Here is a 12408-nt window from a genome sequence, read left to right on the forward strand (position 1 = left end):
TCGTGTATGATTGTTTGAGTTGTGTTGGTTACTGTATTGTTGATTATACCTCTTGTGTAAATAAATGCGACCCGGTTAATGTTTTAAAACTGCGGTGATCCATTCGGGGATGGTGAGAGATATTGAGCGGGTATGACATGAGTCTTCGGGATAGCAGGGATTGCCACGATCGGATGATAGAAGTCTTCTTCCAACGTAGTTTAGTAGTTTTCATATACATTTCAGTTAGTTCAGTAGACAGCCGTTTTGAGAACATGTATTAGTATTTGGTTTGGTTTTTGGATTGTAACCTTTCGCTAAAGTATTACTATTTAAATATCGTTTCATTATTGTTTATTTGATTATCATTGCCTCGGGTAACCGAGATGGTAACGTCCTTATACCTGAGTGGTCCTGGTAAGGCACTTGGAGTATGGGGGTGTTACATTTATGGTCCATTAGACCTGCGTATATAAGATTGAAAGGCAAAAGAAGAGATCATACCTGGAACTTCGCTGGGGATTTATATTCACCTCGGCATATCGAATCATCATGGGTCATCGACCCGACATCATTTTTGGCCATCAACCCAACATTTTTGGTCATCGACCCAACATTTGAATTGAGGGTGGGTTGAGCCTTATCCTTAGGTGCCTTTGTATCCGTTGTGAAGGAATTAAACCCGCATCGTAGTTAGGCAGAGCTACGGAATTCTTCCTTGAATTGAATTCAATCGTCCGTAGATGTCATCCGTTTATCTTGATAATGGTCTTTGAAGCCAACGGCTTCAGAGCCCCCAGTTGAAGCATTTCATGCTACACTCGAGACATGGGAAAACCACACATACAGCGATAAACCATAAAAACATAGCAAGGTCATCGACCTTTGAAAATTAGATCACTTCGGAAAAAGATTGAGTCTTCAACCTTGGATTTGAACGTCTTTTTGAAGAATTGGGCTCAGGCCCGGATTCTGAGTTTGAAATCGGTAGTATCCGCTGGGGATATATTACTACTTTAATCATCGATCTTTTGCAAAGGACTGGATCATCTTTAAAACAGCTTAGGTCTTCGACCTGAAAATTTTAAATTTGTTTTGACATGGTATTTTCGCCCCGGGTTTGAATTTCGAGATAGAGAGCTTCCGCTGAGGATTATTGATTTTTCCACGAGATTCTTCCTGGAACACAACTATCAAGATGCGACTCGTACTTCATACGACCCATAAAAAAACTTAGCCTACTAAAGGTGTGTGAAAATCTATTGACTTGCTAGGGGTAGAAATGTAAATTGGCCATCCCGGCGCGCGAAATAAATTGAAAGTTGACGAAATCAACATGAGCTGGGTACAAAGCCCGAGGCGGCCTGCCATCCAGCATGGGGGAGTGCGCAAATTGAGGCCCACACGACACCTTGCTTGGGCGGCACTCTAGGGCTTCCTAGATGTGTTGCCTCCTTATTTTCTTTTTCTTTTCGTCTTTTTTCTTTTTCGTCCCTTTTTCTTCTCTTTTTTTTTTGGCTTTTTAACTACTTCTGCTAAACAAATGTGGCTCTTTAAAAGACTTAGATTATCTGCCCACCCGTCCAAGAAATATCATGTGAGCAACTTCATCTCTCGACTATTAGTGTGCACATTCGGCCAAACGTCGGCTTATTGGCACGAGATGTTGACTATTAGGGCAGGGTCCCACATTCATTGGGTCTTACCTTGGCTTTCTCTGGACTCATTCATGGGTTTTTCAAACATTGATAAAACAAGGTACATTATGTTGCTAGGTCTAGATCAGTTCATCTATATCTACCCCGACCGAGTACTTCGTCAATTCGCCAACCGACAGACTGTTCCAGCCGTTGAAGGCACTCGTGGGCTACCGAACCAACTTTTGAAGTTAGAAGGAAACTGCGGAAGGACGATGCTGTGGATCAGAAGTATCACCAAGACAGCTTGCTGAACCAATCTTACTTCAAAGAAATATTCTCGACCCTTTCTGAGTCCGGACCTGAGACCGACAAGAACTCTAGGCCTAACACTAAGAGTCCAAGTGTTTAGCAAAGGTTGGGTTCGAGGGCTAGCAAAGGGCCGTCTTTGGCTGAAGGGCTTGGTCCTCGACCGAGTGTTAAAGACGGACTGGGCTCGCATGAAGAAGACGTGGCTCCTTCAAAGAAACGGGCTACGGTGATGATGGATGAAACATCGTCTCAACGTGATGGGCCTCGCGACCCGGGTTCGGCTTAGGCTCGGACTTAGCTTACCTGTTTCTACTATCTACTATCTTCTATTACGTTGGGTGCTTTCCTTCTGCTTGTGTATGATGGGCTTAGCCCAAAATAAACTTTGTAATTAGCTTCGCTCGGAAATCAAGAATAAATAAAAAAACTACAATTTATTATAAATTCCAATTTCTGCATAAAAATTCATTTTTGCGTTACAAAGTTTCCGGTTGTACTCTTTTAAAGAGTTGCCTACGTATCTGCTTTGCAATAGAATTAAACCGGGTTCGTAGTTCTCCTGTTGAAAACATTTCATGTAGCGTCAACAAATGTCAACAACTTATGACTTATTCTAAGCACAAAGCAATTCGAATATTATTTCATAACATTTGGGAATGAGGGCTTTTCAAGGGTATTACTTCTTCAACTGATCCATATTTGTAGGATTTGCAAAGTCATTTCCGTCCAGATCTGTCAACCAAACGGCACCTCTCGACAAAATCTTCTTTACCAATTTTGGGCCTGTCCAATTTGGCTTGAATTTACCCCTTGGGTCCACTGGTAGTAGAGCGCGAACTGATTTTAGAACCAAATCTCCTTCCTTGATTCCTGGAGCTTTAACCTTCTTGTTAAAAGCTCTCTCTATCCTCTTCTGATAGAGTTGGCATGATACAACGCGTTCAAACGACGCTCATCGAGCATCACGAAAGAGTCATATCGGGCTTGAACCCAATCCACTTCGGGAACTTGACTTTCCAGCAAGATTCTTAAATACGGTACTTCCAATTTGGCTGGTGGAACTGCCTTCATTCCATAAACCAAGTAGTAGGTAGTTGCTCCAGTGGCTGTTCTAATTGAGGTACGATACACCCACAACGCGAAAGGTATCTTATCGGGCCATTCACGGTAATTATCTGACATCTTTCTCAAAATGGCAACAACCGTTTTGTTAGCAGCCTTTACCATATTGTTTGTCTATGGTCGATAGGGTGACAACTTGTGGTGCTTTATCTTATACTTCTGAATTATAGTTTCAGCTTAAAAATGAGTCCCGTGATCACTGATGAACTCATGTGGTACTCCATATCGACAAATGATTTCATTCTGAATGAATTTTGCCACTTGTTTCGTCTTGAGTTCTCTATAAGACTTAGGTTCTACCCATTTCGTGAAGTAGTCGATTGCAACAACGATAAAGCAATGTCCTCCCGTTCTGGATGGGTTTACCTGTCCAATAATATCGATCCCCCAGGTTGAAAATGGCCAGGGCGACGTTATGGTATACAGCATAGAGGGTGGTACATGTTGAACATTTGCAAAAATCTGGCAATTATGGCAATGCCTGATATATCTGCGACAATCCGTCTCCATGGTTGTCCAATAGTAACCCAACCTCATGATTTTTCGAACCAACATGTGCGCATTCATGTTTGGCCCAACTCTCCGTCATGGACTTCTTCCATAAATTTCTCGGCGGTCAATTTATTAACACATCGCAACAAAACACCTTGGTTGTTCTTTTGTATAACTGCCCATCATCAGTCTTAACAAATTGGGATTCCAGCATTCTTAAGGCACGCTTACCTCGTACATCAAGGTTGATAGGGTATTCTCCCTTTTTTTTGTTACCTTAGAATAGCCATATACCAAGGCTAAGCTTCACTTTCTTCGATATCGTCAATTGCATTCACATAAGAGGGTGACGATCTCCTTTTGACACAAATTGGCATACGGTCCATATGCTCAAGAATATTGATTAACGCGGCCAGTTTTGATAGTGCATCTGCAAATTGATTTTCATCTCTCAGAAGATGAACATATTTGACATCATCGAAGTATCGTTCTAATTTTTCGATCTTAGCTTGGTATGGGGCCAAACTATCACTTTTGATTTTTCACGACCCAACTAGTTGATTGATAACAAGGGAGGAGTCCCCATGTACCAAAAACTTCTTCACGGCCAAATCGAGCGCGCTACGCAAGCACAACAAATATGCCTCATATTCCGCGGCACTATTCGTCACGTTAAAGTCCAATTTTATTGAAACCGGAACGTGTTCACCCTTCAGGGATATTAGGAGAATTCCGACCCCGTATACCATATAATTCAATGATCCATCAAAGTATAGGTCCCACACATCATCTTCTATACGAATCATGTCTTCGTCGGGGAATGACCAAGTATCGACTATCTCAACTTCTTCGATTGGGTTGTCAACAAGGAAATCGGCTACTACCCTTCCCTTAAATGCTTTTAAGGGTACGTATTTGAGATCAAAATTGGATAGCATAAGAGTCCATCTCGACATTATACCATTGAGCACCATTTTTTCAAACAGGTACTTGATTGGATCCATCCTCGAATTGACACTCACACTGTAACTGAGCATATATAGTCTTAACTTCTTGGTTATCCAGACTAGGGCCAAACACGTCTTTTATAGAGGTGTGTACTTCACTTCATATTCTAAGAATTTTTTACTAATGTAGTAAATAGCCCTTTCTTCTTTGTCGACGGTTTGGGCTAGCATAGCCCCCATTGCGGTATCTGTTACAGTTAGATACAACGATAAAGGTAGCCCACATACATGTGGGCTCAAAAGTGGCGGTGTGGATAGAACTTCCTTGACTTTATCAAATGCGGCTTGACATTGATCATCCCATATTTAATGCTCCCCAGCCCTCAATTTCTTAAAGATCGACTCGCATATCATTGGTAACTTAGCAACAATTCGTCTTATGTACTGTACACGGCCTAGAAACCCTCGGATTTGCTTCTCGGTCTCGGGATGAGGCATTTTCATGATGGCTATAATCTTTGACGGGCCAACTTCGATGCCACGGTGGCTAACGACGTGGCCCAAAAGTTTGCCAGAAGTAACTCCAAATTCGCATTTCTGCGGGTTCAGTCTCATCTTGTATTTTCGTAACCTCTCGAAAAACTTTCTCAAAGCTTTGAGATGACCACTACGCTCTTTTGACTTCACGATCATGTCATCGACATAAACTTCCACTTCTTTGTGCATCATGTCATATAGCAACATCTTTGCTTTTCTTTGATATGTCGCCCCCGCATTTATCAAATCGAAGGGCATCACCGTGTAACAATAGGTACACCATTGTGAGGTAAAGGCTGTTTTGTACATATCTTCTTCGGCCATTTTTATCTGATTGTAACCGGTATACCCATCCATGGAAGATAAGAGGGCATGATTGGCGGTATTGTCTACCAAGATATCAATGTGAGGTAGAGGGAAATCGTCCGTCGAACTTCCCTTGTTCAGTCACGAAAATCTACGTAAACCCGAACTTTCCCGTCTTTCTTCGGCACTGGCACTACGTTAGCAGCCCAATCTGAGTGTTCCAACACTTTGATAAACCCGGCTTTGAATTGTTTGTCAATTTCTTTTTTGACTTTTAAGGACCACTTGGTTCGCATTCTGCGTAGCTTCTGTTTAACTGGCTTAGAACCTGATTTAATTAGGATTCAATGTTCCGCAATTTCCCTATCGATTCCCGGCATATCTCTAAAAGACCATATAAAGACATCCTTGAACTCACCTAATAGATCAACAAACCCTTACTTTTCTGTAGGATCTAAGGTAGACTCTATTTTGAGCTCTTGCGATTCTATCAAGGTTCCTACATTGATTATTTCGGTATCCTCGACCATCGGATTTTTCTGATCATATTCCTCCAACTCTTTAACCACTTGTGGAGGTGGTTCAAGCTCATCATGATCTTCAACTTGTTCGTCTTCGATCTCATTCTCAATGTCATTACTAAAAAAATCATTTTCAAAAATCAAATTGCAATGTAAATAAAACGAGTCGTAAGCAAACTTGTTTTTATTATTATTGATTTGAAACTGCGCAAATTGCGCCAATATTTGAGCCAACTGATCAGAGGTCAACGGCGAGATAAGAGTATTTGGGATAGGCCCGGAATGCTAGGACTAGGAAGGGCTACATGAGAAGGAAATAATGGGGAAGGGGTGTTTTCAACACTTGACTCCTTAGACTCAGACTCAGACTCAGACTCAGATCCAGAATCATCACCCGGCTTGAACATTTTGCCCTCTCCAGTGGTAAGCTTAAATATTAGTCCTTTATTATCGGCCCACTTGATGGTTTTCCGCCATCGCGAGCTTATCCTCTCAGGATCTACATCGGTGATGAGGGTAGATGGATCGAACCTTTCACTTCGTATAATCATGTTCACCAAATCTTCGTTTGGCACGACTGGCTTCCTTTCTTCTCCAAAGAGGATACCCATACCCCTTTCATCAGCAAAAGGTGTGGGTTCAGTCTTAGCCGGCATCACGGTTATGATATTTTCGGGAACGTAACAAGAATCTGGGAATATATCAATTCCTGGGATCATTTGGTTTCACTTCGAGTCGAAAATGGGTTTGGGAAAATAAACGATTTCTTCCCCCACTCTTACTAAACGGCCGTTCAAAGTGGGGTAGTACGGCCTCATTTTTATGTCTCGATCTTCAATCGATCTTCCCCTTTTCTTTAGGAAATATTCTTCAGTTGGCTCATATCCGAGAACAAACGTTATTCTCTTAGCCATAGGAGTTCCCAGCTTTAGTGTGTTATCTCTTCGAGGGTACATAAAGAAACTGAAGTACTTTCCCGTCTTGAGAATTACTTCGCAAACATGACTTCCCATATATAGATCCACATTCTCCAATTCGGGATTTGCTTCAATCATATTAACAACTTCGAAACCACATGAATCATTGATGACATCAGTCCTCACTTCGGAAGCAACGTCCCCTCCAGCTACCACTATTGGGGTAGCATCGATGGTGCTGGTTTCGCCATCAAGTGGAGTTTTGATTTTTCGATGCAATGTTGAAGTCACGGCCCTTGCAGCATGAATCCAGGGCCTTCCTAGCAATAAATTGAAAGATGAGCCCACAACTATCACTTGGCAACTTATCTTCTTTTCTACTAGCCCAGTTCGAACCACTAGATTGACAAGCCCAACCACTCGACACACTGTGCCGTCGAATGCTCGAACCGTTTGTGTAGTTTGAACCAAATCATTCTTCTCAAGGCCTAGGATATGAGCCATTTTTAGTGGAAGCACATTGATAGTGGATCCATCATCAACAAGAGTTATAGGAATGTGTTTGTTGAGACACACTATATCAATATATAGGGCCAAGTTCTGTTGAGGCCCGAATGGTGGTAGATCTTCGTCAGAAAACGTCACGGCATTAGCGAGTCGTGGCCGGTTTGGAACAACATAAGCGACCATATCGCCGGGAGTACCGTTCGATGATACGGTCATGTTCATCAAGGCTTACAACAAAGCTTGACGATGTTCAAACGAACTCAAAATAAGTTGTCAAATGGATAGATCGGCCTTAGTCTTTTGGAGTTGCTTAATAAGGGAAGCCTCTGAGGGCGACCCTTCACCAAGAACCTCGACTGTTGCAGGCTCGTTAGAGGACGTCTTTTCCGCAACATCCTTAGAATTAGAGGCATGGCTAGCCTTCACCACCCGATATGGGCGCCCCGAACGAGTCAAGTGGTTAGACTCGAGAGCATCCTTTCTCACTTTCAAGATTTCTTCTTGGGGATGCGGAACAGCGTCACCTTTGGTAAGGTATACTTCTTTCAATGAGTATTCATCTTCATCATCAGCCCAGACCCCATTGATTTCATTAGCAGTTCTTAAAATATAGGGAGTACAGTCATCGACAAAGTTTCCAATTTGAATTTCATTCTCGAAGTTCGGCATGAATTTGTAGTACTCTACGAATATTTACCCAACAAACACCCCTTTTAGGCGACATGGACGAATGAGATGGGAATAATCAACAATGTCTTCGACAGTGATATGTGATTAGCATGATCACCGAATGGGTTAGTGACGTTATTGGGCCTTGCAGCTGGGATTAGGAGCATTCCGTTCTCAATCATATATCGTATTTCGTATTTAATTTAAAGCACCTTTCAGTATCATGACCATTACGTTGGTGAAAGGCACATTAGGCAAATGGCTTGCTCTTTACCTTGTTTTTCAGCAGGAGGGTCCAAAGTTGGACCAATGGGCTTCAGCTTTCTGATGAGTCATAATTATATACATATTTATGCCTCCCCTTAGTTGCTTTTGATATAGTTTTCGTGCTAGTTTATATCATTTACATGCCTTTTATGTTAGAATGTTGATACTTTCGCCTTTTGATGTTTAATGCAGGAATGATGCATTTGGAGAGCAAAATAATGAAATGGGCATCGCGGAGTGGGCATGAAAGAATACACGAAGCATGGCACGGGAATCTATAAGAATGAAGGAAGAGAAGTTAAGAAGAAAACACGAAGAAAAGAGCTGAAAAGAGTTGGTGCCTCGATCGAGTAAGCCCAGCCTCGATCGAGGAATTTGGTGACTCGATCGAGTAAGCCCAGGCTCGATCGAGGAAGTTGGTGACTCGATCGAGTAAGCCCAGGCTCGATCGAGGAACCACTTTGTTCTATAATTTCCGCAATTTTCCTTAAGTCGGTTACGTTTTATTATAAATACCTAATATCGTACCCTAGTTTAGGGACGCTTTATTTTCCGTAGGTTTAGTAGAAGTACTCTAAAAACACTCTTAGAATACTTTAGATTAGTTTACATTAATTTAGCATTCGAATCTATTGCCTTTAATTACGGTATTGTTCTAATCTTTCAATAATTATTATTTCAATTACTTGTTCATCTTTTATGTTCTTAATTATGCTTTCTATTATTGCTATTATTGTTGTTATTATTAGTATGAGTAGTTAAACCTTTAATCTAGGGTGAAAGGGGATCTAGGTTGTTAGAAGGGGATTAAACTAATGAATTGATAGTTAAAATTGCTTATTTGCTGTTGTCCATGTTTTTGTCCTTCATCTAGTAAATTAATTACTGGCCAGGGTTAATTGACTAGTATAGCGAATTGAGACTTTCACCGACTGCGTTAGAATCAATATAGGCCACGATAACTGAATAGAGATAATTTAATGATAGTGATTGCATGTTAAATTAGATCTAAAGAAATATTGAATCGATCGATCATATAACCTTAAACAACAAACTTAGCTCTATCAATGAATTAAATCACACCCTGTATGACTACCTAGTAAACCTGAATCCCTAGACTCTTTAATATTATTGTTATTCATCCTTACTTTACATTGTTATTAGTTGCTAGAAAACAAACAATCAAAACCCCCATAAATTGGTTACTTTAAGACAGACTTAAATATTAACAAACTAGAATAATTACCTCGCCTCTCTATGGATTCGCCCCTTCTTACCGCTAGCTATTAGTTAGTAGTAATTTAGGTTTATTTTGATTAAGGCCAAACGACTTAAAATAACCTTATCAAATTTCGCGCCGTTGTCGGGGAGGCAACAATTTTCTTGTATGTTTCTGTTTATTTTTGTCTTTTGTTTCAGGGAACTTCAGTTCCTTAAGACAGTTTTATCTTTTCTTATTGTTTTCGTGTATGCCCAGGTCTAACAAGTTAGATATTATACCTTTTGATCCCGAGCCAGAAAAGACTTTTCGGTACAGACAAAAAATTCAAAGAGAAGTAAGTCAGGTGGAAGACTTGAGTACACTTGACTACGAGCGGTATACTTTTGCAGAAGATTCGTCCTTTGAAGAGGACACTCTTATTTCTGCACCAGTTACTCCTTCAACACCAAAGATGCCGACATTAGCCAGTCACTCCGAACCCACGGTAGCTTCTATTCCTAAAGGCTTCAAGCTCCCTACCACTGACATGGGAACTTTTGAGATCAAGCCTTCTTACATAAGCCTTGTAGAGAGGAATATGTTTGGAAGTAAAGCTGGAGAGGACCCCGCAAAGAATATGGAGAAGTTTGTTACTTATTGTTGTTCTATTCGTTTAACAGTTGGGGTGACTCAACATCAGATGAACTAAACTTTATTTCCTTTCTCTTTGAGAGATGATGCAGCTGTGTGGTTATGGGACTTAGACATGGAGACCGACGCAATCACTAACTGGACTTCATTAGCTCTTGCATTCTACAAGAGGTATTTTCCACCACAGAAAACTAATGCATTGAGAAGTCAGATTACAAGTTTTAAACAAGGTCCCACTGAAGATTTTAATGAAGCTTGGGTTCGTTTCAAACGACTAGTTCGGTCCGTCCCCCATCATGGCTTCGAGATTTAGTTCCTTTGAACCAGTTTTATAACGGGTTGTATGATGATCATAGAGCCTTGCTTTATTCAGGTACTAATGGGAGATTCCAAGATAATACTAATGATGGTAATGCTTGGAAGTCGATTGATCAGATAACTACTCACACAGCTGAGTATGGTAACCCCAACGGAAGTAAGAGAGGAAGTGGGTCAGATAATGCTATTGCAGCACAGCTAGAGGCTCTAACGGCTCAAATAGCCAAGTTGAAGAATACTCAGTCTTTGAGTAATAAGCGATAGATGGTTCACATGGTTCAACAAGAGATGTCCTGCGAGAGATGTAGGATAGATGGCCACACTGCGGCCAAGTGTATGAGTACCATTGAGCAAGTTCATGCCTTCCAAAATTTCAAGCAAGGTACTCCTTATTCTAACTTCTTCCCTGACAGGAGTCAGAATGCTTATGCTCAAGTCCCACCGCAAAGTACTTATGTTATTCCTCCAAATCGTGGTAACCAACCACAAGGAAGCTTTGTTTGGCAAAATCAAGGAGGTTTTCAACAAATGCAACCTCCTCCTCAAGCTACTAATAATGAGATGGCCGAGTTGAGAGCTCTATTACATCAAACTTTGTCAATGAAACAAAATCAAACGGCTCAAATCTCCGAACTCATGGCTCACAGCAAGATGTTAGATACTCAAGTTGCTCAAATGGCGGCTCAAAATCCTTCAAAACAGTCCGGTCTTCCTCCTCAAGCTAAACAAGAACATGAGCAAGTTAATGCTATTTATTTGAGGATCAGTACTTCTTACTAAGGTCCAGACATGCCCATTAATGAAGATGAGGTTCCCTACATGCATCCTAAGGGATTGGGAAATCTCGAGTTGAGCGATGACGAGAAAGAAACTTGCAAAGGATCAAACACGGGATAAGCAAAAAGAGGAAAAAGGGGTGACTGACGTGGTGACTCGATCGAGTAGGACGAAGCTCGATCGAGGAACCAAGCTACTCGATCGAGTTCACCTCAGGCTCGATCGAGGAACCCCCACTGATGATGATTTTTCATGTGTTTCAGCTACGTCATTGGATAAAAATAGGTTCCTAGATCGAGTGACTACTGGGCTCGATCGAGTCACTCCTGTAACTGACGATGATGCTTCCAAACGTACTTCTAAAGCTAAAGAAGCCGAGCCAATCAAAATTCAACTACCTTTTCCTCAACGATTGCAGAAATCCAAGCTTGAACAACAATTTGGGAGGTTTATGGAGGTAGTGAAGAATCTTCAAGTGACAGTGCCATTTACTGAATTGGTAACTCAAGTGCCAGCGTATGCTAAGTATTTGAAAGAGATTTTGTCAAAGAACAGACCTTTTGATGAAGTGGAGACTGTCGCGATCACTCATGAATGCTTCTATTCCTTGTACTATAGGCCTTTTATCTATTTACAATGCTTTATCTGATTTAGGAGCGAGCGTCAGTGTCATGCCATATAAAATTTGCAACCAATTAAACATGACTAAGCTTAAATTTACTAATATGACTGTTCAACTGGCTCACAGGTCTATTAAGCACCCCATGGGTATCTTAGAGGATGTGCCAGTTAAGATAGGGAAATTTTTTATTCCAGTCGACTTTGTAGTGATAGATATAGCTGAGGATTCTCGTGTTCCTATAATTCTAGGACGACCATTATTGCATACTGCAGGGGCGGTTATAGTTGTTAGACATGAGCGTCTTACGTTCAACATTGGAGATGATACTATCACTTTTGGTCTTCACAAAGCATCACGTCCTCCTGATTTAAAAGCTTCTTGTCATATGATTAATAATCTTGATCCTACTTTTGACGATTGTCTTGCTTTATGTTTTGACAGGAATCTATCTAGCGCCCCTGCTGCTGCGTCATATCCATGGAGCACGGAAGTGGATGAAATTGAGAGGTTGATTTATGGAGATGAACCTCCTCCTGAGATGGTTTACAGCTGTGATGAGAGTATTGACATAGAAGCAGAGTTGGATGCTTTGGAAGCTGAGATTTTCAAAGAGGAGCCAGTCAAAG

General features: G+C 41.2%; 1 protein-coding gene across 1 annotated transcript; it reads right to left on the reverse strand.

The window, feature by feature from the left end:
• Positions 1 to 2604: 2604 nt before the first annotated feature.
• On the reverse strand, positions 2605 to 3155 carry LOC141630844 (uncharacterized). Its single transcript, XM_074443594.1, has 2 exons — positions 2937 to 3155; positions 2605 to 2841 (listed from the first exon to the last, which is right to left on the reverse strand). The coding sequence occupies exons 1-2, from the start codon at positions 3153 to 3155 to the stop codon at positions 2605 to 2607; spliced, it is 456 nt and encodes a 151-aa protein (XP_074299695.1).
• Between the last annotated feature and the right edge of the window lie 9253 nt (positions 3156 to 12408).

The sequence above is a fragment of the Silene latifolia genome, chromosome Y, assembly GCF_048544455.1.
Source record: "Silene latifolia isolate original U9 population chromosome Y, ASM4854445v1, whole genome shotgun sequence".
NCBI classification, from domain to species: domain Eukaryota; kingdom Viridiplantae; phylum Streptophyta; class Magnoliopsida; order Caryophyllales; family Caryophyllaceae; genus Silene; species Silene latifolia.

Bases quoted from the DNA above. Each gene is read 5' to 3' on its own strand.
- LOC141630844 (XM_074443594.1), bottom strand. From the start codon at position 3,155: ATGGTAAAGGCTGCTAACAAAACGGTTGTTGCCATTTTGAGAAAGATG. The intron at 2,842-2,936 runs GTTCCCGAAGTG...CAACTCTATCAG, and splicing joins GAATCTTGCTGGAAAGTCAA to AAGAGGATAGAGAGAGCTTT.